At 42.1% G+C, this 22,949-nt stretch overlaps 3 protein-coding genes across 4 annotated transcripts; 1 reads left to right on the top strand and 2 right to left on the bottom strand.

Annotated features, from left to right (window-relative positions):
* Positions 1-1,994: 1,994 nt before the first annotated feature.
* LOC139405814 (tRNA selenocysteine 1-associated protein 1-like) lies at positions 1,995-4,799 on the bottom strand. Of its 2 annotated transcripts, none has more exons than XM_071148245.1 (7): positions 4,692-4,799; positions 4,208-4,305; positions 3,937-4,036; positions 3,676-3,728; positions 3,258-3,414; positions 3,134-3,167; positions 1,995-2,940 (listed from the first exon to the last, which is right to left on the bottom strand). In XM_071148245.1, exons 1-7 carry the CDS (start codon positions 4,713-4,715, stop codon positions 2,795-2,797), a joined length of 612 nt encoding a protein of 203 aa, XP_071004346.1. In that variant the 5' UTR covers positions 4,716-4,799; the 3' UTR covers positions 1,995-2,794. The 2 variants fall into 2 exon arrangements, with proteins under 2 accessions (XP_071004346.1, XP_071004347.1); XM_071148246.1 differs by lacking the exon at positions 4,692-4,799 and adding an exon at positions 4,468-4,506.
* A 91-nt stretch (positions 4,800-4,890) lies between these two features.
* LOC139390720 (solute carrier family 25 member 32-like) lies at positions 4,891-13,016 on the top strand. Its single transcript, XM_071138043.1, has 7 exons — positions 4,891-5,562; positions 5,818-5,968; positions 8,265-8,350; positions 9,078-9,232; positions 11,111-11,224; positions 11,454-11,599; positions 11,883-13,016. The coding sequence occupies exons 1-7, from the start codon at positions 5,343-5,345 to the stop codon at positions 12,004-12,006; spliced, it is 996 nt and encodes a 331-aa protein (XP_070994144.1). The 5' UTR covers positions 4,891-5,342; the 3' UTR covers positions 12,007-13,016.
* A 264-nt stretch (positions 13,017-13,280) lies between these two features.
* LOC139405813 (collagen triple helix repeat-containing protein 1-like) lies at positions 13,281-22,174 on the bottom strand. The gene is made up of 4 exons (XM_071148244.1): positions 21,903-22,174; positions 15,215-15,433; positions 14,702-14,918; positions 13,281-13,787 (listed from the first exon to the last, which is right to left on the bottom strand). Exons 1-4 carry the CDS (start codon positions 22,011-22,013, stop codon positions 13,645-13,647), a joined length of 690 nt encoding a protein of 229 aa, XP_071004345.1. The 5' UTR covers positions 22,014-22,174; the 3' UTR covers positions 13,281-13,644.
* Between the last annotated feature and the right edge of the window lie 775 nt (positions 22,175-22,949).

Here is a 22,949-nt window from a genome sequence, read left to right as displayed (position 1 = left end):
TTATTTAACTAGGCAAGTCAGTTAAAAACACATTCTTATTTACAATGACGGCCTAGGAACAGTGGGTTAACTGCCTTGTTCAGGGGCAGAACAATAATATATATATATATATTTCGACTGATGGCCTACATCTGATGGTCAGTTTGAGGGGAGGGAGGGACCAGTGGTGAGACTGCCTCTCACCCGACTCATTGTCCCTACACCTTCCTTCCCTCTGCTGAGAAAAGAGGACAGTCTTCCAGCTGATGGCGAAACTCAAGTCACACTGCATTATTTCTGCCTCATGCACCAATTCATGTTGTTACTCCTATGTCCAGAGAAAGTGAAATATTCCTTGATATTAAAAGAGACAAGTTGATCGGAACACTTCGCTATACTCATTCATTGCAGCTGCAGTACTGTTTGTAGCGTTTGGAAGTAGGGAGAATGCACATTTAATGTCTTATAGCGGTTTTGAACAAAGTGTTGACAGTGCTGAATAACAACTTAAACATTAACTTACACATAAAAACAGCAGCTCTTTGCTGTATCCGTTTTCTCTCTCTAGGCATGGTCTTAAAAGTTTTTAAATCTCAGTATCAACTTTGCTGTGCGTTTGATGCTTATTTTTTCCAGTCTATGGCTCGAGGAACTGTGCAGACACTGTCATCTGAGCCATCTCTTTGGCCAGCTGTAGGCCTATAGATGCACTTGAGTTGTTCTCTGGGCCTGCCGGGTAGGCGGAGTTCTACCTTCAGACACATGAAATGGTTAAACATGGGAACACTTTGCCTTCCCGGTGCTAGGGCAACAGGCAAAACAAAAACAAGAAATAGGAACGCAAGGCTTTATCGTTGTTTTTTTTACAGAAATGTTTGGTGATCGACTAGGAATGCCTTGGAGATCGACTGTTTGGTGACCACTGATTTAGTATATGTTACGTTTCATATGGTATGTATTAATTTGTTGATGTCCATCATCCAGTTCGTATGTTACCAATTGAAAAACGTACAATATGTTACAAATTTGCAAAACGTATATGTTACAAATTCCAATTTGTTGTGGCTAACGTTAGCTAGGTGTCTAACGCTAATGTTAACTAGCTCTAGGGGTTAAGGTTTGGAGAAGGGTTAGCTAAAAGGATTAAGGTTAGGGGAAGGGTTAAGTAAAAGGGTTAGGGTTGGGGGAAGGGTTAGCTAACATGCTAAGTAGTTGCTAATTAGCTAAAATGTAAAAATTGTCCATAATGATATTCGAACTCGCAACCTTTGGGGTGTTAGACGTTCACATGATCCACCCACCCATTCCAACCTACTTTTGTTTTTGCCATAAGAAACCTTCTATGTAAGCATACCAAACTAAACATACTATTTTTAGTGTTCTGGATATACGTATACTATGTTACATTGAGTCTTATGAGAACAGTCTGCAATGATAGACTCTCTCTCTGGTGCTGGGTGTGTGGAATGATTGAGGTAGCCAGATGCAAGCTGAATGGCTGTTTTACTATTGTTTCAGGATTCTGATTCCAGCCTATAATTGAGGATTCTAGGAAGGAATACTTTCCCCTCAATTAATTACTGGGCATCTGGTGAATAAAAAAAAAAACAACATATATCATAGTTTTTGTGCTTCTCTACTCTTGTTATTACAAGAGCAGGTTTGTAGTTCATCTTTTCAAATAGAGTAACATATTATTTTAGGGCCTTGAAGTGTGTTTCGGAATTAGGTTTTTCCACATTTTAATACATGTCGGTCTCAGAGCATCAATGTCACAAGTATTTATTGTCAAAAGCAAGAAATATGAACACTGGTGATGTGAGCTTGTAGATACTGATATTCTTTGCTGCAGTCAGCATGTGGTCTTGGAGCTATTATCACTGAACAAGCTGATCTGATACTGTATTTCTACTACAGTAATATGAGGCGATCTGTAGACTAGCCATAAATAATACCATCATATCCTGCTATACAGGACATAGCATTTGCCATTGATGAAACAGTTACACTTGTAATAACTCTGAAGAATAAGCATTCATAACCTATTTATTAAAGTATTTCATTATATAAAAAAATGTAAAAGCATTTATATTCATTTATTAAGCATTTATAATGTATTATTCATGTAAGATATTATAAAGTGAATACACGCACTTCCACATTGTCTTCTGTTGACGAGTATTTACATAAAGCAGAATCAACAATCCTGTCTGTACCACAGCTTTCAAATTATAACGTGGAGGAGAAAGGTTTAAAACACCCACTACACAGTCTTCCACTCCACAATAAGAAGCAAGTGACCCTAGATAGATAATCAATAGGTTGAATGGGGTGTCGAATAGGGATTATATTTAAATCTTATTCTATTTTCCAGTGTGGACAATAAATATGAAAAAGGTAGCTATGTGAGGGAGGGAAAAGACAGGCTCAAACTAGCACCGCAGTCCTTGAAGATATGATTACAAAGACATCAAGCACCGAAACAAGCCTGTTCATTGGGCAATTGGAACCAAACCAGTGCCCAATAACCCCCCCCAAAATGAGTGGGGGTGAGCAATAAAAATAAAAATTCAAACATGAGGGGGGCATCCTTTCAGTCACTGGAGCTGGGTTCACACGAATCATACACTGTGGTCTGTTCGCTTAGCTTAGCCCATTGCAAGTGTACGAGACACTGAAGACCAGCTACTCTTGGCAGGCAGGACGAGATGCCTTTACCCTTTGAACCTTCACACTGGGCTGTTCCAAACAATCCACATCGAGAGGTTGAGAGAGTCTGACTGTTGCTGTCTGTCGACCAGGGGGTCTGCTAGCTCTACTGTGCCTTGGATGGGGCAGCAGCAGTTGGACCAGGAGGCTCCAGGGCAGGCCAGTGGCAGTCTGTGAGGGCATCATACAGCTCCTCACTCTCCTCCATGTACTGCCTGTTGGCTGCCACCACATCCAGTGCCACCATGGGGTCTGCAGGAGGCACACACACAAGGCACACAGACAAAGGGGCACAGCACGAGAGCCATGAAGATCAGACAGACTGGACAGTTTGTAGGCTATACTCCTGGCCTGGGTCCAATACATTATGTCAAATAGTGTCAAATACTTAAGCCACTTTTTTGTATAATGAAGATTGAGAAATGAAAGAAAACAGAGCACTCACACTCCAATCCATCATCTTCAGTCTCCCCATAACCCTAAAACAAAGAGACAGATCTTTCCTCACAACATGGTACCGCTTATGTATATGTAAAGAGCGATAGAGTAGAGGGGGTGGGAGAACACACCTGATTGCTATAGTCATAGTGGTTGTAGTTGTAACCTCCGTAGCTGCCCGTGTTCTGGTCATAGCCCCAGTTGGAGTAGTAGTCAGGGTACTGTTGGTAGTACTGGCTGTTGTTGTATGAGTATGGCTGATTGTACCTGTTGTCTGAGTAACCACCTCTGTTTATACAGGAAAGAAAACCTTTATGAATAAACATAATATTTATTAAAAATCAATATGCTATTTATAATGAGTAATGAATGAAAAGCGTGGATTATTTGGGATATTTCCTACATCCGTGATGGGAGACAACTTGAACATACCAAACGAATGGAGTAAAAGTGCCTTCTTTCATCTACACACAACTACCTTCTCTACTGTATGAAAGGAGGCTCTGTTAATCCCTGGACAAAGTCAGTTCAGAGGCATGCAGTACATACCTGTTCTCTCCTTGTCTTCCGTATGTGGCACGGTTTAGTTTGAACCTCTTCGGCTGGAGAGAAGAGAGTTTTGTTCAGAATGGATTATTCCAGACGTTATTTATCTCTAATAAAGTTAATGGGTATATCAAGAGTTCACCATATGCCCTATACATATCCAATCTTATCAGAGTGCCTGAGATAGGTGAAGGAGGTATGGGTCGATTCGAGATTGGAAATCAATGTGGAATCATTAAGTGCTGTGTGTGTGTGGTCCTGTACCGGTGTGGCTCCAGGGAGAGGCTTTCCATTGACTTTCCTGAGACACCTCTCAGCAGTGGCCTCATCCGCCAGCTCAACAAAGCAATAGCCTGCTGCACCCCTACACAAAGTGGAGAAGGACCAAAACACATACATGTACGTGTCGTGTTTGTGCAATTTCTTCTGTTGTTGAATAGTGATAGTAATATACAGTGGCTACTAGACATTCCCAAAGACAAAAAAAAGTATATCAGTCATAACCCTTCAGTAGCCTAATGTTCTCCCGTCTTACCAGTTCATTTTGTTCCGGATGATTCTCACCCCCACCACAAGCTCTCCCATGGTGGCGAATGCACGAGAGATGAACTTCTCGTCCATGTAAGGCTCTAGCTACAGGGGATGAGAGAAAAACACTAAGCTGAACAGAAAACATATACCCTAGCTAGCTACTGTAAGTTACCTACACCCTGTAACTTAATGTAGCTAGCTAGCTACATTCAACTGAACATATTCTCAAACTTTCAGGGTCACTGACTTGGTGGTCTTTATCACCTGGAAATGACAGGCTTCATGAGACTAGAGGGCTCTTTAGGGCTTGTCAGTGAGCAAGAACTAGTTAACGTTGGCCAAATAATGAAAATGCCTGAGGTTGCATCTATTAGCTAACGAGCTAGCTACACTAGCTATCCTAAAGGGGGAGTCACACAAGAGCTAGGATATGCTAATGCTAGTTTTCTATGCATGCAACGTTATTATAATAACATATCAGGACTTACATTACCCATCCATAAGCAACTCATTTTGTTTACAATTTCAGATCACCAACGTAAGTGGAGCTTCATAACACACTGTGGTAAATCTACAGACTGCCATCTAGTGGATTTGTGGCTGGTGGTTGGGGGTGTGCCGTTCACTGTTGCATTATGGGATAGTAAAGTCCTCCACATTGCGTCACATTTCCTAAAACGTTTTGGTGATCTTGGTGCGTTCAAGACAACTGGGAACTCTGAAATAGCGGTAATCATCTTCAAGTTGGAAAGTCGGAGTTCAAGCAAGGGACCCGAGTTCCCGGCTTGTAATTCCGAATTGGATGACGATTCAAAACGATTTTTCTCAGGCGGAGCTCGTTCCCAGTTGTCTTGAACTTACTGAAGTCGGATACCTCCAGTTGGTTTGAACGCAGCGAAACTGCTGCGAACGAGTCATTGGAAAGGTCGTGCCGGACAGAAATGTAGCTTGTCCACATGACAAAAACGTGGGTCACTAAAACGTTTTAAAATATGATGTGGTTATTTCAAGTATGTGCCTTTTGGATTCCGGGATTAGATTTTACTGTAGCATGATAACGTGCGCGTTCTGTTGAATAACATCTGAAGAATTAAGTAGTAGATGTTAACTTCTAGCTAAATTCACATAACTAGCTAAACATGAGTCCTGTTGCTTCAAATCAAGAGACAGCTGCAACAGGACTTCCTGCTCCTGCTTCTTCGGGATCCCCTGGAAGTAGCACACCTTTCTCCATAACTGGACATATCCAGCAAGTCTACAGCCATGTCAAAATAGAGAATTTGGTTGCAGGACTCAGTGGAGGAGTCGTGTCAACACTGGTGCTGCACCCTCTTGACCTAGTCAAAATCAGATTTGCAGGTAACGTATTGGTCAATGTGTGGTTCTAAAACTCTTAGTTACAAGGTGTTTATTTGTCCGGACTGAAAACGATTTGCAGCAGCTAGCTAACTTCTACATTTGACAGGTGTACGATTGGGAACCTGCAAATGATGCAATCATCACATGGTAATAACATAGGAGTAGCTAGCTACCTGGCTATAACTTGAATGGACAGTTGATGTTCTGTTGACTCTGACAGTGTATGTTTTCCCCTGCCTTGTCTTTTTTCTGCAGTGAGTGATGGACTGGACCTGAGACCTAAATATAATGGCATTGTCCATTGTTTGAAATATGTGTGGCAGCAGGAGGGGGTCCGAGGACTCTACCAAGGAGTCACCCCAAACATCTGGGGTGCTGGGGCATCATGGGGACTCTACTTTTTCTTGTATGTATAACCAGAAGAAGTAAAACTGGTCTACTTTCTCTGGGATAATAACTTTACAATAATATGCTAGATGACATGACAGCATGCAAGCATCGGCTGACATTTATTTTTTATTTCAGTAGTCAATCCCAGGTTGTTTTTTTACTTCAAGGCGACAATATTGTAGAATAATAGTGAAGACATAAAAACTCTGAAATAACACCCATGAAATCATGTAGTAACCAAGAAAGTGTTAAACAATCAAAATATATTTTATATTTTATATTCTTCAAAGTAGCCACCCTTTGCCTTGATGACAGCTTTAAACACTCTTGACATTCTCTCAACCACCTTCGTGAGGTAGTCACCTGGAATAAATTTAAATTAACAAGTGTGCCTTGTTAAAAGTTAAGTTGTGGAATTTCTTTCCTTCTTAATGCGTTTGAGCCAATCAGTTGTGTTGTGACAAGGTAGGGGTGGTATACAGAAGATAGCCCTATTTGGTAAAAGACCAAGTCCATATTATGCATATTATAGCAAGAACAGCTCAAATAAGCAAAGAGAAACAACTGTCCATCATTACTTTAAGACATAAAGGTCAGTGAATCCTGATAATGTCAAGAACTTTGAAAGTTTCTTCAAGTGCAGTCGCAAAAACCATCAAGTGCTATGATGAAACCCAGAATTACCTCTACTGCAGAGGATAAGTTAATTAGCATTAACTGCACCTCAGATTGCAACCCAAATAATATGTGCTTCGCAGAGTTCAAGTAACAGGCACATCTCTACATCCACTGTTCAGAGGAGACTGCGTGAATCAGGCCTTCATGGTCGAATTGCTGCAAAGAAACGACTGCTAAAGGACACCAATAATAAGAAGAGACTTGCTTGGGCCAAGAAACACGAGCAATGTACATTAGACCAGTGGAAATCTGTCCTTTGGTCTGATGAGTCCAAATTTTAGATTTTTGGTTCCAACCGCCGTATCTTTGTGAGACGCAGAGTAGGTGAACGGATGATCTCCGCATGTGGTTCCCACCGTGATTCATGGAGGAGATGTGTTATGGTGTGGGGGTGCTTTGCTGGTGACACTGTGATTTATTTAGAATTCAAGGCACACTTAACCAGCATGGCTACCACAGCATTCTGCAGCAATACTCCATCCCATCTGGTTTGCGCATAGTGGGACTATAATTTGTTTTTCAACAGGACAATGACCCAACACACCTCCAGGCTGTTTAAGGGCTATTTGACCAAGGAGGAGAGTGAGGGAGTGCTGCATCAGATGACCTGGCCTTCACAATCACCCGACCTCAACCCAGTTGAGATTGTTTGGGATGTGTTGGACTGCAGAGTTATGGAAAAGCAGCCAACAAGTGCTCAGCATATGTTGGAACTCCCTCAAGACAGTTGGTTGAGAGAATCCCAAAAGTGTACAAAGCTGTCATCAAGGCCAAGGGTGGCTAATTTGAAGAATCTCAAAGATAAAATATATTTTGAATTGTTCAACACTGTTTTTGGTTACTACAGTACATGATTCCATATGTGTTATTTCATAGTTTTGATGTATTCACTATTATTATACAATTTAGAAAATTAGTAGGTGTGTCCAAACTTTTAACTGGTACTGTATATATTTTTAATAATACCATATTTGAGTACTAACAGTCAAATAATAGCTAGACAGTCAGGGAGAATCTATTTTATTAAATATCGCATTCAGGGCACATGCCTATTGATTCTGTTATAAGTGAGTAGGTGTGTCCAAACTTTTGTACTGTGTATATATAGCATGCTTTCTATCTGGTTTTGGTTGTTTAAGTTGACACTGAAACAGTTTTTCTGTCCCGAAAATGACCACGGCCTGCCTAAGAATTTCCTATACAGAAAAAAACCCTGTAATTAGCTCCAATGACTGTAATTTCCTCCAAATTAAAGTGGTAGTTCGAGATTTCCCTAGAGTCGGTTGAACAGGAACGGTTCGTGTAGACTTCAAGTCATTACGCTAACTAGTTGGCATTGGCTTGTGAAACTACCTTCATACTGGACACAGAGACATAAAAATTGTATCCACGATGGTATTCTGTTGCAGTTAGCGATATTCATAATATAATTATTTTTCACATGAACACCCCCCCCCCCAAAATGGCAGATATCCTGTAGCCCAGTTTGAAACTCTGTGATCTATCCAATCAAATATGAACTCATAACTTAACATGACTGTTGACAATAGCACTTTTAAATAGCAGTGGTAGCTTCGGGATTTGTCTATTGAAGTGTCCAATTCATTTTCTGTACTGTCTGTCTTCCCCCACAGTTACAATGCCATCAAGGCGTACATTAAGGAAGGCCGTCATTCTGAACTGAGTGCCACAGAACACCTGCTGTCAGCCGCCCAAGCAGGTTAGTACTGCCTTTGTCTAGACCCCAGGGACACACACACTGATGGTGGCGTGAGGTCAATACAATGTCTATAACCACAACTTGGAAGGTCAACACTGTTTGATTTATCCGCATAAGACCAGTGTGGGTCGGTCCATGCTTTCATTCCAATCAAACAGTTACACAGCTAAATAAACATAATATAGTCTGCTCCTCTAGTCCAGACTTTGATTAGTTGAATCACACTGACTGGTTGGAACAAAATATTTGACTCTGACTAAGGAAAAAGTTCATATGTATACAGATACTGGTCAATTTGCTGACATTTGATTATTTTTCTGGCTATATACAGTCATGTGATTTGATTTACCCTAGCCTAATCATGTTAGAGTTCAGTGGAATAAACTAATGCACTGCACTCACTGCCAGACAATGGTAAAGGGAAGAAAGACACTGACTGCTCTGTGTCGTGTTCTACCAACCTCAAGTGACTACTTCAACTTAATGAGATAGGGATGTCTTCACCAGCTCCATGCTTCACAGGCTCCATGTAATGTAGCGTAGAGCTTGTAGTTTAGTTTAATTTTGTGTGTGTGTGTGTGTGTGTGTGTGTGTGTGTGTCTGTGTGTGTGTGTGTGTGTGTGTGTGTGTGTGTGTGTGTGTGTGTGTGTGTGTGTGTGTGTGTGTGTGTGTGTGTGTGTGTGTGTGTGATAGCTCAGAAACTCACCTCTGTTTCCTCCGTCTCCAGGTGTATTGACTCTCACCCTAACCAACCCTATCTGGGTGACTAAGACTCGCCTGGTGCTGCAGTATAACGCTGATCCCACCAGGAAACAGTATAAAGGGATGATAGATGCACTGGTGAAGATCTACCGGCATGAGGGGATACCTGGACTGTACAGGGTGAGGCTCAATATAACCCAGGTTTTGTCATCTGTATGTATGATGGCTGTATCCTGAATAGAGCTTATTTGGACTCTTGTCTGCTTAGAAGTCAAGTCCAGGTCCAGTGAATGTGCAGGACATGTGAATGGTGTCATATGTAAACATGTTTTCTCCTTATGACCCCTCACAGCCTAAAATTAGGCAATGTACCATGAAACTTCAATTAAATTCTGAGTCTCAAATAGCTGTCCTTTTCAATAGCTGGGCATCGGCAGACATTTCAGCAAGTAAACGCCTGTTTCAAATAAACACTGGGTCGACATTTTTTATTTAATTCTGTCATTGTTGGCGCCACCAAAAAGAAAACACGAGATCAAATGGAGCTCTCCATGGAGCTGATGGGCGAAATTGGGGTGTATGATTTGGCAGTCTTGTCTTTGCAAGTCTGATCTACAATGGATTTGTTATTATAATGTTTATACTGGTCACAATAATCAGTGTGGTAGTCTTTTCAACTTTTCATTGTGCAAAAGTTGTGTGCATTAACGAAATAGCCGCCTGGCTTAAGTAGAAACCTGTCTCTAATAAGCACAGATTGTGTTCAGTGATTAAAGAAAATAAACACCCCTGCTATTAAAGATTCCCTATGCAGAAATTGCTCCACCATTTCCTGGTTGCTCAAATATCGAATAGTTGGCCTCATTTCATTTTACAAGCAAGTATAGTGTAGTGTAGAGAATCATTCTACCATCTAAACCGCTGTGAAATAGCTTTTCCATACCCAAACATATTGTTTTTTCAGATATATGAAGCTTGGTGTACAAAACCGAAAGTAGAAGAGGCAAAAACAAAACTTAAGAACCAGAATCATAGAAATCGCCACATAGAACAGATCTACCACTTCTTAGACTTTCTTTCAATGAGTGACATACCTATAACTCACATTTCTATGTGAATTTGGTCGGTTTACCCAAAAGGTTACATAGTGCAGCCTTTATTGAAGTTTTACATATGTACTGTAGTTGCATAAGATTTGAATGCATGTTTTATAGACTACCACTAGGGGGCAGTACCTCCATTTTTTCCTTTTAGCAATTTAGCACACTCTTATCCAAAGGGACATACATTTAGTGCATTCATCTTAATTAAGATAGCTAGGTGAGACAACCACATTTCAGTCATTGGTGGAAAAAGTACCCAATTATTATACTTCAGTAAAAGTAAAGATACATTAATTGGAAACAACTCAAGCAAAAGTGAAAATCACCCATTAAAATACTACTTGAGTAAAATTCTAAGTATCTAGTTTAAAATATACTTAAGTGTCAAAGTAAATGTAATTGCTAAAATATACTTAAGTATCAAAAGTAAAAGTTTAAATTATTTCAAATTCCTTATATTAAGCAAACCAGGCGGCACCAAACCAGTACAGATACCCCAAAAAACTACTTAAGTTGTACTTTAAAGTATTTTTACTTAACTACTTTACACAGCTGTTCACAGTCATAGTAATAAGTACATTTATTCCTCAATAAAGTAGTTATCAGCAAAGTCAGTGTTAGTAGGAGTAGATCATGCACATGGCAGGGCTGATCAATGACAGTCCTCTAGGGCTAAAACACTTCGGATTGTCATCTTCTCCTAACAAGGGACTAATTCAGATCTGGGACACCAGGAAGTGTTTTGGACCTCCAGGACCGGAATTGGAACAGCCTGGGTAGTCGATAGGATAAATTGTCTTTCAAGATATTAGTGTTTTTATATCAGCTGTAAGTATTTTTCAATATTATAAATACCATGATCATATCAATTGGATTTGGAAGATAATATATAACATTTCATTTCAAAGTTTATTTGTCAAGTACAGATATATGACCCCTGTGTTTAATCCTCCAGGGGTATGTTCCTGGTTTATTTGGCACGTCACACGGGGCATTGCAGTTCATGGCCTATGAGGAGTTGAAGAGAGACTACAACAAATACAAGAAAATGCCTTCAGAAGCTAAACTGGTGAGTGCAGACTGCAGAGTGAGGAAACATTAAGACTTCTATAACCACACCTAGTTTTAATGACTCAACCATATGGGGAATAAACCTTTTAAAGTACTTATAAAGAAAACCCACATCTAAGTGTTGCAGGATTTCTGGAAGAATTACCGTAATGCTTATGAAAGAAGTGACTCACAGGCATCATTCCTCCAACCTCTCTGTCTTTCCCACTCTCTCTCCGTCTGACCAGAATGCATTGGAATACATCACAATGGCAGCTCTATCCAAAATATTTGCTGTGGCTACCACATACCCTTACCAGGTGGTGCGGGCTCGCCTGCAGGACCAGCATAATAAGTACAATGGAGTCCTGGATGTGGTCAGGAGGACATGGAGGTAGGCCAAGACCACACTGTTGGTTAACTGTACATACAGGGAAAACAGCTAGTTTTAGGTTAACTAGCCAAAACTTGGTATAATTGACTATTAAGTGTGCATATAACCATGTGCATGGGATTTGGTAACATAGCAGTGTGAAGCAACGAAGATCTGCAGCTTCAAACTCTAACTCTACAGAGAGCCACAAGAAATCTTGCCCATACCAATGCTGCCATTTCAATCTGTTTTTTTTCCCTCCCACATAGTGACTACTGTGTTTCTTTTGGCCCCTCCTCCACAGGAATGAGGGAGCTTTAGGGTTCTATAAAGGCATGGTGCCCAACCTGATTCGTGTCACCCCAGCCTGCTGTATCACCTTCGTGGTCTATGAGAACGTGTCTCGCTTCCTGATGGGCCAGAAGTGAGGACTAAGGAGATAGCCATGGAAGGACCACAAATAGGAAGGGACTCAGACAGTGTATGTGGTGCTAGATAAGATAAGCCATGAACTGAAGTCTCCAGAACTGTCACAGCAGGTAACTGGACAACTGGAGCAGACATATCACCTGGATACACCTCTGGCAGCCGAGTCAAAACAACCATAAAGGAACTCCTAAAGCATGTGGTGGAATTAGATCTTATTACCACTATGAAAAACCAGGACTCGCGTCTATCGTATACATTTGAGGTTTGGCATTCTCAGAGACGATGATGTTGACAATGCTGGTAATTAAAGACTGGTCTCTGTCTCTTGGATGCATCACAGAAGAACAGACCTCACTGGAGGTACTAATGTACCCCCAATTTGTTTTAACTTATTGGCATCATACTGTAGTGCATGTAAACCTTCATGTTGATTATGTCATAGGAAATGATCACAGAGACTGATTGCACTGTTCAACATCTTTGAAATATTGTTAATTTCAGAAGTCTTCATCTGAAATATCAGGTTTGAATTGGCATTAGTCCATTTCTTTCAGGTAAAATATTCTATTCAAGTTTCAACCTTTATGTTGCTTTTGTATTTGTGAGCTTTTTTGTTGTTTCAGATTCAATTTTACAGCTGTTCTGTGTTCACGTGTCATTTGGAAAAAGGGATCCGCACATGCATTTCTTTATCATTTTACCTGGTCATACAAATGTCACGCCCTGACCTTAGAGAGACTTTTTATTTCTCTATTTGGTTAGGTCAGGGTGTGATTTGGGTGGGCATTCTAGTTTTTCTATTTCTTTGTTGGCTGGGTATGGTTCCCAATCAGGCAGCTGTCTATCGTTGTCTCTGATTGTAGATCATACTTAGGCATCCTTTTTTCCACCTTTAGTTTGTGGGATCTTGATTTTTGTATAGTTGCTGTGTGACCTGCAGAACTTTGTTCGTTTTGTATTTTGTTGTTTTTCGGTGTTCATTTTAATAAAAGTAAGATGTTCGCCTACCACGCTGCACCTTGGTCTCCTCATTCAAACGAGGAGCGTAACAACAAAGCCATTTTCAAAGAATGTTCTTATCTGATAGGAAAACATTTGGTAGATTTTCTTTGCTTCAGATTAAATTTAACAGCTATGCTGTGTTCACTTGTCACTTGAAAAAACTATGTCTAAATGCATTAAATGCATTTCTTTATGAATTCACACATTTTCAAAAAAATATATTCTCTGATAGGAAAACATGTTATAGTATAATGAGTAACACAATGCTTGATTCATACAAAATATTACTTTATTGACAGTAATTCATTTAAAAATGTACGACTTCAACAGATTACATGCACAGCCAAAATCTTTCCTTATTAAACAAGAATGGGACTAATGAGGAATAAATCTAATTTCAGGTGGCTAATAAACTAGACCCTACCAATGTGCTGTAGTACAAAACATTCAAGTGAACATCAGTGATACTGTAGTAGGATTTAGCCACAACTGAAGTTGTCTGATTGGCCAGAGGACATTGTCAAAGACTAGGAACCCATCCAGAAACTAAACTGATATGTAGTCAAAGGCTTCAGAAGTATTGTTAGGGGTTCTTTCTCTATGGGGCCTGGTCCCATCACTTAATAAAGAAGGCCTCATTTGGGCAGCTCCTCTATGAAGACCCTGGATACAGAGTTCCACCCTGTAGATGCGTCTCCTCTGGGGTAGTCAGCACAGGTCCCCACCCAGATAGCCACGTCCACCAGGCCTGCCCGGATCCCCTCACACAACCCTTCAACTGGGACAAGACAAGAGGAATACACAGGTCATAGATCCCCTCACACAACCCTTCAACTGAGACAAGACAAGAGGAATACACAGGTCATAGATCCCCTCACACAACCCTTCAACTGAGACAAGACAAGAGGAATACACAGGTCATAGATCCCCTCACACAACCCTTCAACTGAGACAAGACAAGAGGAATACACAGGTCATAGATCCCCTCACACAACCCTTAGACTGGGACAAGACGAGAAGTTACTCTAAATTCGGGTAAAGTGTCACTGAGAGAAAAACTAAAGTAATTGGGGTTTATTTTCAAGACAACTTCCTGAGTTACATTGAACACTCACACTGCCGTATGTGTGCCAAGACGAGGGCTGTTAATTGCTTTGTTTTGGTCTTGCTACACTGGTGAACTTGGCAGCTAAAGAAGGAAAACTATGGAGTAGGCATGCATATGCCAAATGTCTTGCTTCACAGTAGAATTTAAACAGTAATAGTAGAGATATTATTCATATTTTAAGGCTACAATAGATTTCACATTTGAGATATATAAGCAAAATACCACCACAAAAAAATAGCTACCACTAGCTACAATAGCTCAGTTTACTGGATGAGCTGTGCATGTTGGTGGTATAATCTCTAACCAGATGAGGTTCTGTGTATAGTGAGTGTAAGGTTGATTACCAGATGAGGTTCTGTATATAGTGAGTGTAAGGTTGATTACCAGATGAGGTTCTGTATATAGTGAGTGTAAGGTTGATTACCAGATGAGGTTCTGTATATAGTGAATGTAAGGTTGATTACCAGATGAGGTTCTGTATATAGTGAGTGTAAGGTTGATTACCAGATGAGGTTCTGTATATAGTGAGTTTAAGGTTTATTACCAGATGAGGTTCTGTATATAGTGAGTGTAAGGTTGATTACCAGATGAGGTTCTGTGTATGTTGATGGTGGAGTTGAGCTCAGGGCTGCCTTGGTCAAGGTAGATGATGAACTCGATGGGCAGAGGTCCTGTACACTCAGCTCCGTTGAAGGTGAAGTACCAACGCTGGCAGCAGGCTGTCTTACACTTCAGCCTCAGGGAGCCGCTGAAGAGCACACGCAGGGCACTGTCTGAACGCAGCTTGGTGAATGTACAGTCCTACAGGGGAGACACGAGAGGTGGAGACACTAGCATCCAATGATAGCATCTTCAATGTTTTATGTTTAGTATTCATGTCTCATTTCAATTCAGTGTGAATAATACAATGTTGTTACTAGCAATTACACTGTTAGTACACAGGCTTAAGAGCAAATGAAAATAACATGTTAACAAATGTTTTTCTCTAAACAAACACAATCAACATTATTATGGATGATCAACATAGTAATAATGCTGATGTAACTGTATTACTCTGTGCCCCAGATCCTGTCTAATGAGCATTGCCAGTCACTTACAGCTATCTTGCCCAAGTCGATCCCATAGTTGAGTGAGTTCCAGGCACACTGCTTGTAGTTGGGTTTCCAGGGCTCCTCAAACACCTCACTCACACACTCTCCTTTCTCCCCCTTGATGCCATCGCGCCCCGGGATGCCAGGAGTCCCAGGGATGCCATTGGTGCCAGGGTTACCCTCCCTTCCAGGGGTGCCAGCCGGACCCCGGGGGCAGCTGTTGTACTGGAGAATGAGTGAGGGAGGGGGATAGGAAGAGATGGAGGGAGAGAGACACTGTTATAATGGGGAACAAGAGGGAGAGACAGACTGTTCTAATAACCACACTAATAACATACCACCTAGAGTTAAGAAGTGCCAGGTTGTCATCTTAGCATCATATGAACTACATCAAATGTATGTGCCCACATTCATGACAATGAACATCTAGACCTGTAATGGATAATGGTGGACACAGACAGTCAGTTCAATGTCTAGTTTTGATTTACAGTTGATTTGGTTGTCAACTAACGTGAATTCAACCTGAAATCAACAGAAATGTGAACCTTGTCATGGATTTAGGTGAAAAGTTGGGTGAGAAAATGACAAACATTTCTGAAATTCTTTTAAGTTGATGACTTTTTGCAAATCCAATCAGTTTTCCACATTGATTCAACTTCATCACATTGATTCAACTTCATCACATTGATTCAACTTCATCACATTGATTCAACGTCATCACATTGATTTTTGTTTGTTTAAATGATGTGGAAACAACACTGATTCAACCAGTTTGTGTCCAGGGGGACTTGACTCCCAATCACAAAAGTGCAAAAGAAGATGTCAATTGTCTGGGCCTTTTGTGACCAAAATACGTGAGTGATAGAGTGAATGAAGCAGGAATTCAGAGTGTAAATCTGTGTTCCTGTGTTTGTGGTCAGTCAGTCACTTGAGACAGACAGACCAGCATGATTCAATGTCCAGTTCTGTTTTGTTTAGACAGATGCTCCCTCTTACTCACAGCGACTCAAAGACCTACAGACAGGCTGGCTGGCCAGAGTAACCATACCACACACAGAGAGAGAAACCATGCTTCTCTAACATGACTGTTTATCGCAAGACTCTCATACGTAGATATACTTGGTGAATCAGCAACTGAGTAGATGGAAATCAGGGGAAATCAGGAAGTATTTTTCTGTGCTATTGTCTGATGTACTCGGCCTAGAGTCCAGTATTTAACATACACACTTGTGATACTCTTAGTTAAGCACATTGTATCAGAATAAATATGTAGCATTGTTCTCAGATCAAGAACATTCACCTAAAGGATATAAAAGGACATAGGAAAAAGTTAGCCAGTGCTCAATGGAGTCATTAGTAACCGTTGAGAATCGGCTAGGAAAATGTCCGCATTTTATTAGTCATGCAGCTGTGCTGTGCTAGGTTGTGCTGTGCTGTGCTAGGTTGTGCTGTGCTGTGCTGTGCAAAGACTGAGTCTTCAATAACAAATAAGAAACCAAAGACAACGTCAGCTTATATTACAGTGAACTGGTTATTTCAAGAACTTGTTCTAACTTGAGCTGATATTGTTCATATTACTTTTAGACAATGAGCATTTCAGGAATGCCAAAAACAAATATAAAATGGGGTAGGCTATGGAATTACATGCCGTATTTAAATTCCAGCTGTCGAGACACAAATGGTATACTGAGCAATATACCAGGCCTGAAGAGCCTTTGGCCAGGTTTCCCAAAAGCATCTTAAGACTAAGTTCAAAACCATCGTTATTAACGTTGAACTTGAAAACACTCAAAATCTAACGCCTGCCTCAGACCACTCATAGAACAGCTAAGCGTGCCGTTAGATGTTTTTTTGCCCTCCCACTTCACTTTATACACAGAAGATCTCCGCTAAACATAAAATCACATCTGTCTCTGTGAACACGATATCTTCAGAACAAAGTTGACTAGAAATTCAAAGTTGCCAATGTCCTTGCAATTGATACAAACTAGCGACTTATAAAAATATGTTTCAAATGAGAGATGGCCGAATTAAAATATAAACAGTAAGCTATAGGCCTATTTCAATCATATTGAAATACATTTCATGTTCAATAAATTGAGTTCTATTTTACTGTCTTTAATTTGTCTCAACATATTTTATGATGTGTAGCCTAACATGTGCACAATGATCTGCCAAATCAGTGATTTAGTGCAATTTTATCATTAGAATAATACCCCTCAATATTTCCAGCCATCTGTGATAATATCGTTCTGCCCCTGAACAAGGCAGTTAACCCACTGTTCCTTGGCTGTCATTGTAAATAAGAATGTGTTCTTAACTGACTTGTCCAGTTAAATAAAGGTAAAATAAAAAATCAATAAATACAAATATCTCTCTAGGTCTAGCAGCTGATCCGTTGTCAGTATTGTGAAATACGTATAATGTTAAAGAAAGATTTTGATTGAGAAAGCTGATCCAAGAGCAGTACTCACTTTCTTTTGATCCTAACAGTATCAACACATGCTCCAACGATACACCACGACAATTCTCTCTGCATGGTGATTAGGAAAACGCCTCATATATCTTCGGCTTTTGTAGGAAAATGCATCGTTAAAACACTCGCAAGCCTACATTCCATCGCTATTAGAAAACCGGACCCAGGTCCGTTTTTGCCATTAAGTGACTATGGTGGAGCCACCATATGGTGGAGCCACCAGTCTGCTCTGACTGGGGGAGTGATGTGTCTGAGTCCCACAGCTTACCAAACAAAGTACCAGGGTCATGCTGTTGAAATGACAGATTGTGACTAAGATAAACCAAGTATTCTCCTATAAAAGCACTTGAGCACATGTATGGGATTTGTGATGCATAATACCGTAGCCTATAAGTGACCATTGTCACGCTCTAACCTTAGGGCTGTTGTTATGTCTTTGTTTAGTATGGTCAGGGTGTGAGTTGAGTGGGTTGTCTATGTTCATTTTTCTATGATTTGGGATATCTGTGTTTGACCTGGTATGGTTCTCAATCAGAGGCAGCTGTCAATCGTTGTCCCTGATTGAGAACCATACTTAGGTAGCCTGGTTTCACTTTTGAGTTGTGGGTGATTATTTTCCGTGTCAGTGTTTGTGCCACACGGGACTGTTTCGTTTGTTTCGTTCTTTCACTTTGTTATTTTGTATTTTGTAGTGTTCAGTTGTACATATTAAAATGGACATTTACCACGCCGCAAATTGGTCCAATATCTCTTACTCCTCGTCAGAAGAAGAGGACAAGCGTTACAGAATCACCCACCACCAAAGGACCAAGCAGCGTGGTAACGGGCAGCAGCAGCGATCTCCAGACTCCTGGACATGGGAGGAGATCCTGGATGGCAAGGGACCCTGGGTACAGCCGGGAGAGTATCGTCGCCCCAAGGCAGAGCTGGAGGCAGCGAAAGCCAAGAGGCGGTGGTATGAGGAGGCAGCAAGGCAGCGTGGTTGGAAGCCCGAGAGGCAGCCCCAAGAATTTATTGGGAGTGGGCACACGGGGAGTGTGGCTAAGTCAGGTAGGAGACCTGAGCCAACTCCCCGTGCTTACCGTGGAGAGAGGTGGTCCGGGCAGACACCGTGTTATGCCGAGAGGCGCAGGCTGTCCCCGGTGTGCAGGCATAGCCCAGTGCGGTACATTGCAGCGCCTCGTATCGGCCGGGCTAGAGTGGGCATCGAGCCAGGTGCCATGAAGCCGGCTCAGCGCATCTGGTCTCCAGTGCGTCTCCTCGGGCCGGGGTACATGGCACCAGCCCTACGCATGGTGTCCCCGGTTTGCCAGCACAGCCCAGTGCGGGTTATTCCACCTCGCCGCACTGGCCTGGCTACGGGGAGCATTCAGCCAGGTAGGGTTGGGCAGGCTCGGTGCTCGAGACCTCCAGTGCGCCTACCACGGTCCGGTCTATCCGGTGCCACCTCCATGCACCAGCCCTCCAGTGGCAGCCCCCAGCACCAGGCTGTCTCTCCGTCTCCTCCCTACAGCTGCTCCCGCCTGTCCAGTGCTGCCAGAGTCTTCCTCCTGCCCAGTGCTGCCAGAGTCTCCCGTCTGTACTGAGCTGCAGGAGTCGCCCGTCTGGAGTCTCCCGTCTGTCCTGAGCTGCCAGAGTCGCCCGTCTGTCCTGAGCTGCCGGAGTCGCCCGTCTGTCCTGAGCTGCCGGAGTCGCCCGTCTGTCCTGAGCTGCCGGAGTCGCCCGTCTGTCCTGAGCTGCCGGAGTCGCCCGTCTGTCCTGAGCTGCTGGAGTCGCCCGTTAGTCCTGAGCTGCCGGAGTCGCCCGTTAGTCCTGAGCTGCCGGAGTCGCCCGTCTTTCCTGAGCTGCCGGAGTCGCCCGTCTGTCCGGTGCTGCCGGAATCTCCAGTCCGTCCGGTGCTGCCAGAATCTCCCGTCCGTCCTGCACTACCAGAATCTCCCGTCCGTCCTGCACTGCTGGAATCTCCCGTCCGTCCTGCACTGCCGGAATCTCCTGTCTGTCCGGTGCTGCCGGAATCTCCCGTCCGTCCGGTGCTGCCGGAATCTCCCGTCCATTTGGGACCCATTGCTTGGGTCCCCAGTCCGAGGTCGGCGGCAAGGGTCGCCGCTCTAAAGAGGCCACGGAGGCGGTTGAAGAGGCGGAGTAAGACTATGGTGGAGTGGGGTCCAATTCCTGCGCCAGAGCCGCCACCGCGGACAGACACCCACCCAGACCTTCCCCTATAGGTTCAGGTTTTGCAGCCGGAGTCCGCACCTTTGGGGGGGGGGGGGGGGGGTGGGGGGTACTGTCACGTTCTGACCTTAGGTCTGTTGTTATGTCTTTGTTTAGTATGGTCAGGGCGTGAGTTGGGTGGGTTGTCTATGTTCCTTTTTCTATGATTTGGGATTTCTGTGTTTGGCCTGGTATGGTTCTCAATCAGAGGCAGCTGTCAATCGTTGTCCCTGATTGAGAACCATACTTAGGTAGCCTGGTTTCACTTTTGAGTTGTGGGTGATTATTTTCCGTGTCAGTGTTTGTGCCACACGGGACTGTTTCGTTTGTTTCGTTCTTTCACTTTGTTATTTTGTATTTTGTAGTGTTCAGTTTGACTTATTAAAATGGACACTTACCACGCTGCAAATTGGTCCGATATCTCTTACTCCTCGTCAAAAGAAGAGGACGAGCGTTACAACCATATCTAAATGCCTCTGTGACTATAAAAATGTGGTTATTATCCTTTATTAATATATGCCATTTAGCAGACATTTTTATCCATACATTACTTATGGTGGTCCCGGGACTCCAACCCACAATCCTGGCATTGCAAGTGCCATGCTCTATCAGCTGAGCCATACAGGACTGGATCCAATATCCTTATAAGACCACTGTTGAGAGAATGGATGTCTCAGACGTTTATGAGGGTTTGATTTGTTTCTGGAGAGAATTCAAAAACCATGAAAGGCACCTCTGTTCCGCTCAGCTACACAGCTGACTTTCCTATTAACTAATCCGAAACGTGCTGAACAGACTGCAGTAGCCCACTGTATAATATAAAGTGTTTATACTTTACACAGACAAACATACTTCTGCTGTGATAACAGAGAAAGTGACTGTTATTGTAACTGTGGACTAACATTGAGAAATCGCCAACACACCATACATTAAGTTTGGACTCAATTAGGTTTTAGACAGATCCAAACTGTTCAAACGAGCTGGACAAAAAGAAGACCCAACATAGAGAAAAAAGTGACGTCTCAGCAAACCGTGTGCAGACTTCAAACCAGGCTGAGAGCATGCTGCTAAAGACATACAGAATACACAGTAACGTTACAGTGGCAAGAAAAAAACGATACGCTCTGGAAAGGATGAGATTATTACCATGTTGTTCAAATAAGAGGTTCTTGAATTGGATTCAGCAGAGATTCTGGTGCAGTTTGGTTTGTCTGCATCGTTTCCAGTACACTAGACAGATAATAACAAGATGATGTTCATCAAATCACATTACTCAATTATTACCATGCAGTTCTTTACTGCTGATCAGATGTAGGCACTAGGACTACACCAAAGCAACCACCCACTATTTTACAGTAGGCTAAACCTCCTGGGCAAAAACTGGTTGAAACAACGTCGTTTCCACGTAATTCCAATGTGATGAGTTAAATCAACGTGGAAAACTAATTGGATTTGAAAAAAGTCATCAACATAATGACATTTCGTCTTTTTTCACCCAACGTAAATCCAATGACATGGTGACATGTTTTGTTGAATTCACGTTAGTTGACAACTCAACCAAATGTAAATCCAAACTAGATGTTGAGCTGACGTCTGTGCCCAGTGAACAAACAATGAACCAGCCAGACCCCTCATGACTTCTGTCTGGGTCTTTTTTATTCTTCTGCATGCTGGACCTTTGCCAGCTTCTGGTTTGAGTCAGTTATGCCCAATATGCCATATAATATTGAAAGAACATTTGCGAGTGGCCACTGGTCAACGTGGCACCAATCATCCATAGCCCATTCAAAATTATGGTAGTAGATATGGAACTGAAAATCACTGAAAATAAAATATCTTTGAAAAAAACGTTTGATATTTTAAAGGATGAAATAATGAAAGAAATGTGCAACAATTAACGGCTTAAACATTGGTTAAATGAATCGGGATGAGATTATGTAGTTTTCGGCACTTTGAGGACTGTGCAGCTTTAACCCAAAATAGTTTATTTGAGATGGGGTTTTTTACCTTTTCGTATTCAACATCCTTCCTGTCAAGTGCCTTTCTCAATTTCTCTGCTCCATTGAAAGGTAGAATCACGCAGGTGAGGAGCAGCAGACGAGTTAGAGCTGATACCATCTTTTATTTTCCCAAAAGATCGAGAGAGACCACGGCAAGGATTCCCTGCTGCTGTGCTGCGCCGTATTTCAAGTGAGTGGGGATGAGGGAAATTTAGAGCGCGCCTATGCTCTGCCTGTAAATGTGTTCTCGCATAGCATATGATTTATGAGTTTTTGCCGCTAAAGTTTGTCAAATGTCTGGACCTACTCAGAAGTTGTCATGGGCGGGAAATAACATTTCACTTAAAAATATTAATTATATTAATGTGAGCCTACTGCGTGTCAATTGGTCTGGAACTGGAACATGTGTTAACCACATGGTCACTTGTTCAAGACCCGTTTTAGGCTATTTGCTCCCCCTCAATTGCTTCACAACAAACGGCTCCAGCGAATTTTGAACTTTTACTGTTGAAAAGCGATATCTCAAGTATAAATAACATAAAGTGCACACACTAAAGGGAGATTATTTTGTTGTTGCTGAGCAAAATAGTGTTTTTTAGACACAACTGCAAACTTCAAGGAGTTGGTGTGGTGGGAATCGTGATGTCATCGGCCTCCCACCTTGCTTGAGGAATAATAGAGGCGCAATGAAGAACAAAAGAGGAATTGTCTTCAGCGTTATAGATTGAATAGAACCCAACATATTGATTATGCTTCAGCTTGTTTACAGTTGTTGTGGGCTGCCCTGTGCCCCACCACTAATAACAGATTGGGAAAATGGAACTATGTAATTTCTCATCTATTGTAGATCCACATCATGGTATAGAATCAGTTATATGTGGGTATTCTAGTCTGTTATTTCATGAAATTGGGAAGAACTCAATGGCATACACCTTGTGTCCTCTAGCCTAACCTCATTGGGGACACTCTTTCGGGTGCCGTCTTTCGGATGGGACATTAAAATGGGTGCCCTGACTCTGTGGTCACTAAAGATCCCATGGCACCTATCGTACGA

Source organism: Oncorhynchus clarkii, chromosome 3 (genome assembly GCF_045791955.1).
Source record: "Oncorhynchus clarkii lewisi isolate Uvic-CL-2024 chromosome 3, UVic_Ocla_1.0, whole genome shotgun sequence".
NCBI classification, from domain to species: Eukaryota; Metazoa; Chordata; class Actinopteri; order Salmoniformes; family Salmonidae; genus Oncorhynchus; species Oncorhynchus clarkii.
This window is presented reverse-complemented; position numbering and strand designations above follow the sequence as displayed.

Coding starts and splice junctions, on each gene's coding strand:
- LOC139405814 (XM_071148245.1), bottom strand. CDS start 4,715: ATGAGTTGCTTATGGATGGGTAAT. Junction 4,306..4,691: donor GTTGCTTATGGATGGGTAAT/GTAAGTCCTGAT, acceptor CATCCCCTGTAG/CTAGAGCCTTACATGGACGA. Junction 4,037..4,207: donor ATCCGGAACAAAATGAACTG/GTAAGACGGGAG, acceptor CACTTTGTGTAG/GGGTGCAGCAGGCTATTGCT.
- LOC139390720 (XM_071138043.1), top strand. CDS start 5,343: ATGAGTCCTGTTGCTTCAAATCAAGAGACAGCTGCAACAGGACTTCCT. Junction 8,351..9,077: donor GCTGTCAGCCGCCCAAGCAG/GTTAGTACTGCC, acceptor CTCCGTCTCCAG/GTGTATTGACTCTCACCCTA. Junction 11,600..11,882: donor GTGGTCAGGAGGACATGGAG/GTAGGCCAAGAC, acceptor CCTCCTCCACAG/GAATGAGGGAGCTTTAGGGT.
- LOC139405813 (XM_071148244.1), bottom strand. CDS start 22,013: ATGGTATCAGCTCTAACTCGTCTGCTGCTCCTCACCTGCGTGATTCTA. Junction 14,919..15,214: donor TCGACTTGGGCAAGATAGCT/GTAAGTGACTGG, acceptor TCTCCCCTGTAG/GACTGTACATTCACCAAGCT. Junction 13,788..14,701: donor CATACACAGAACCTCATCTG/GTAATCAACCTT, acceptor GTCTTGTCCCAG/TTGAAGGGTTGTGTGAGGGG.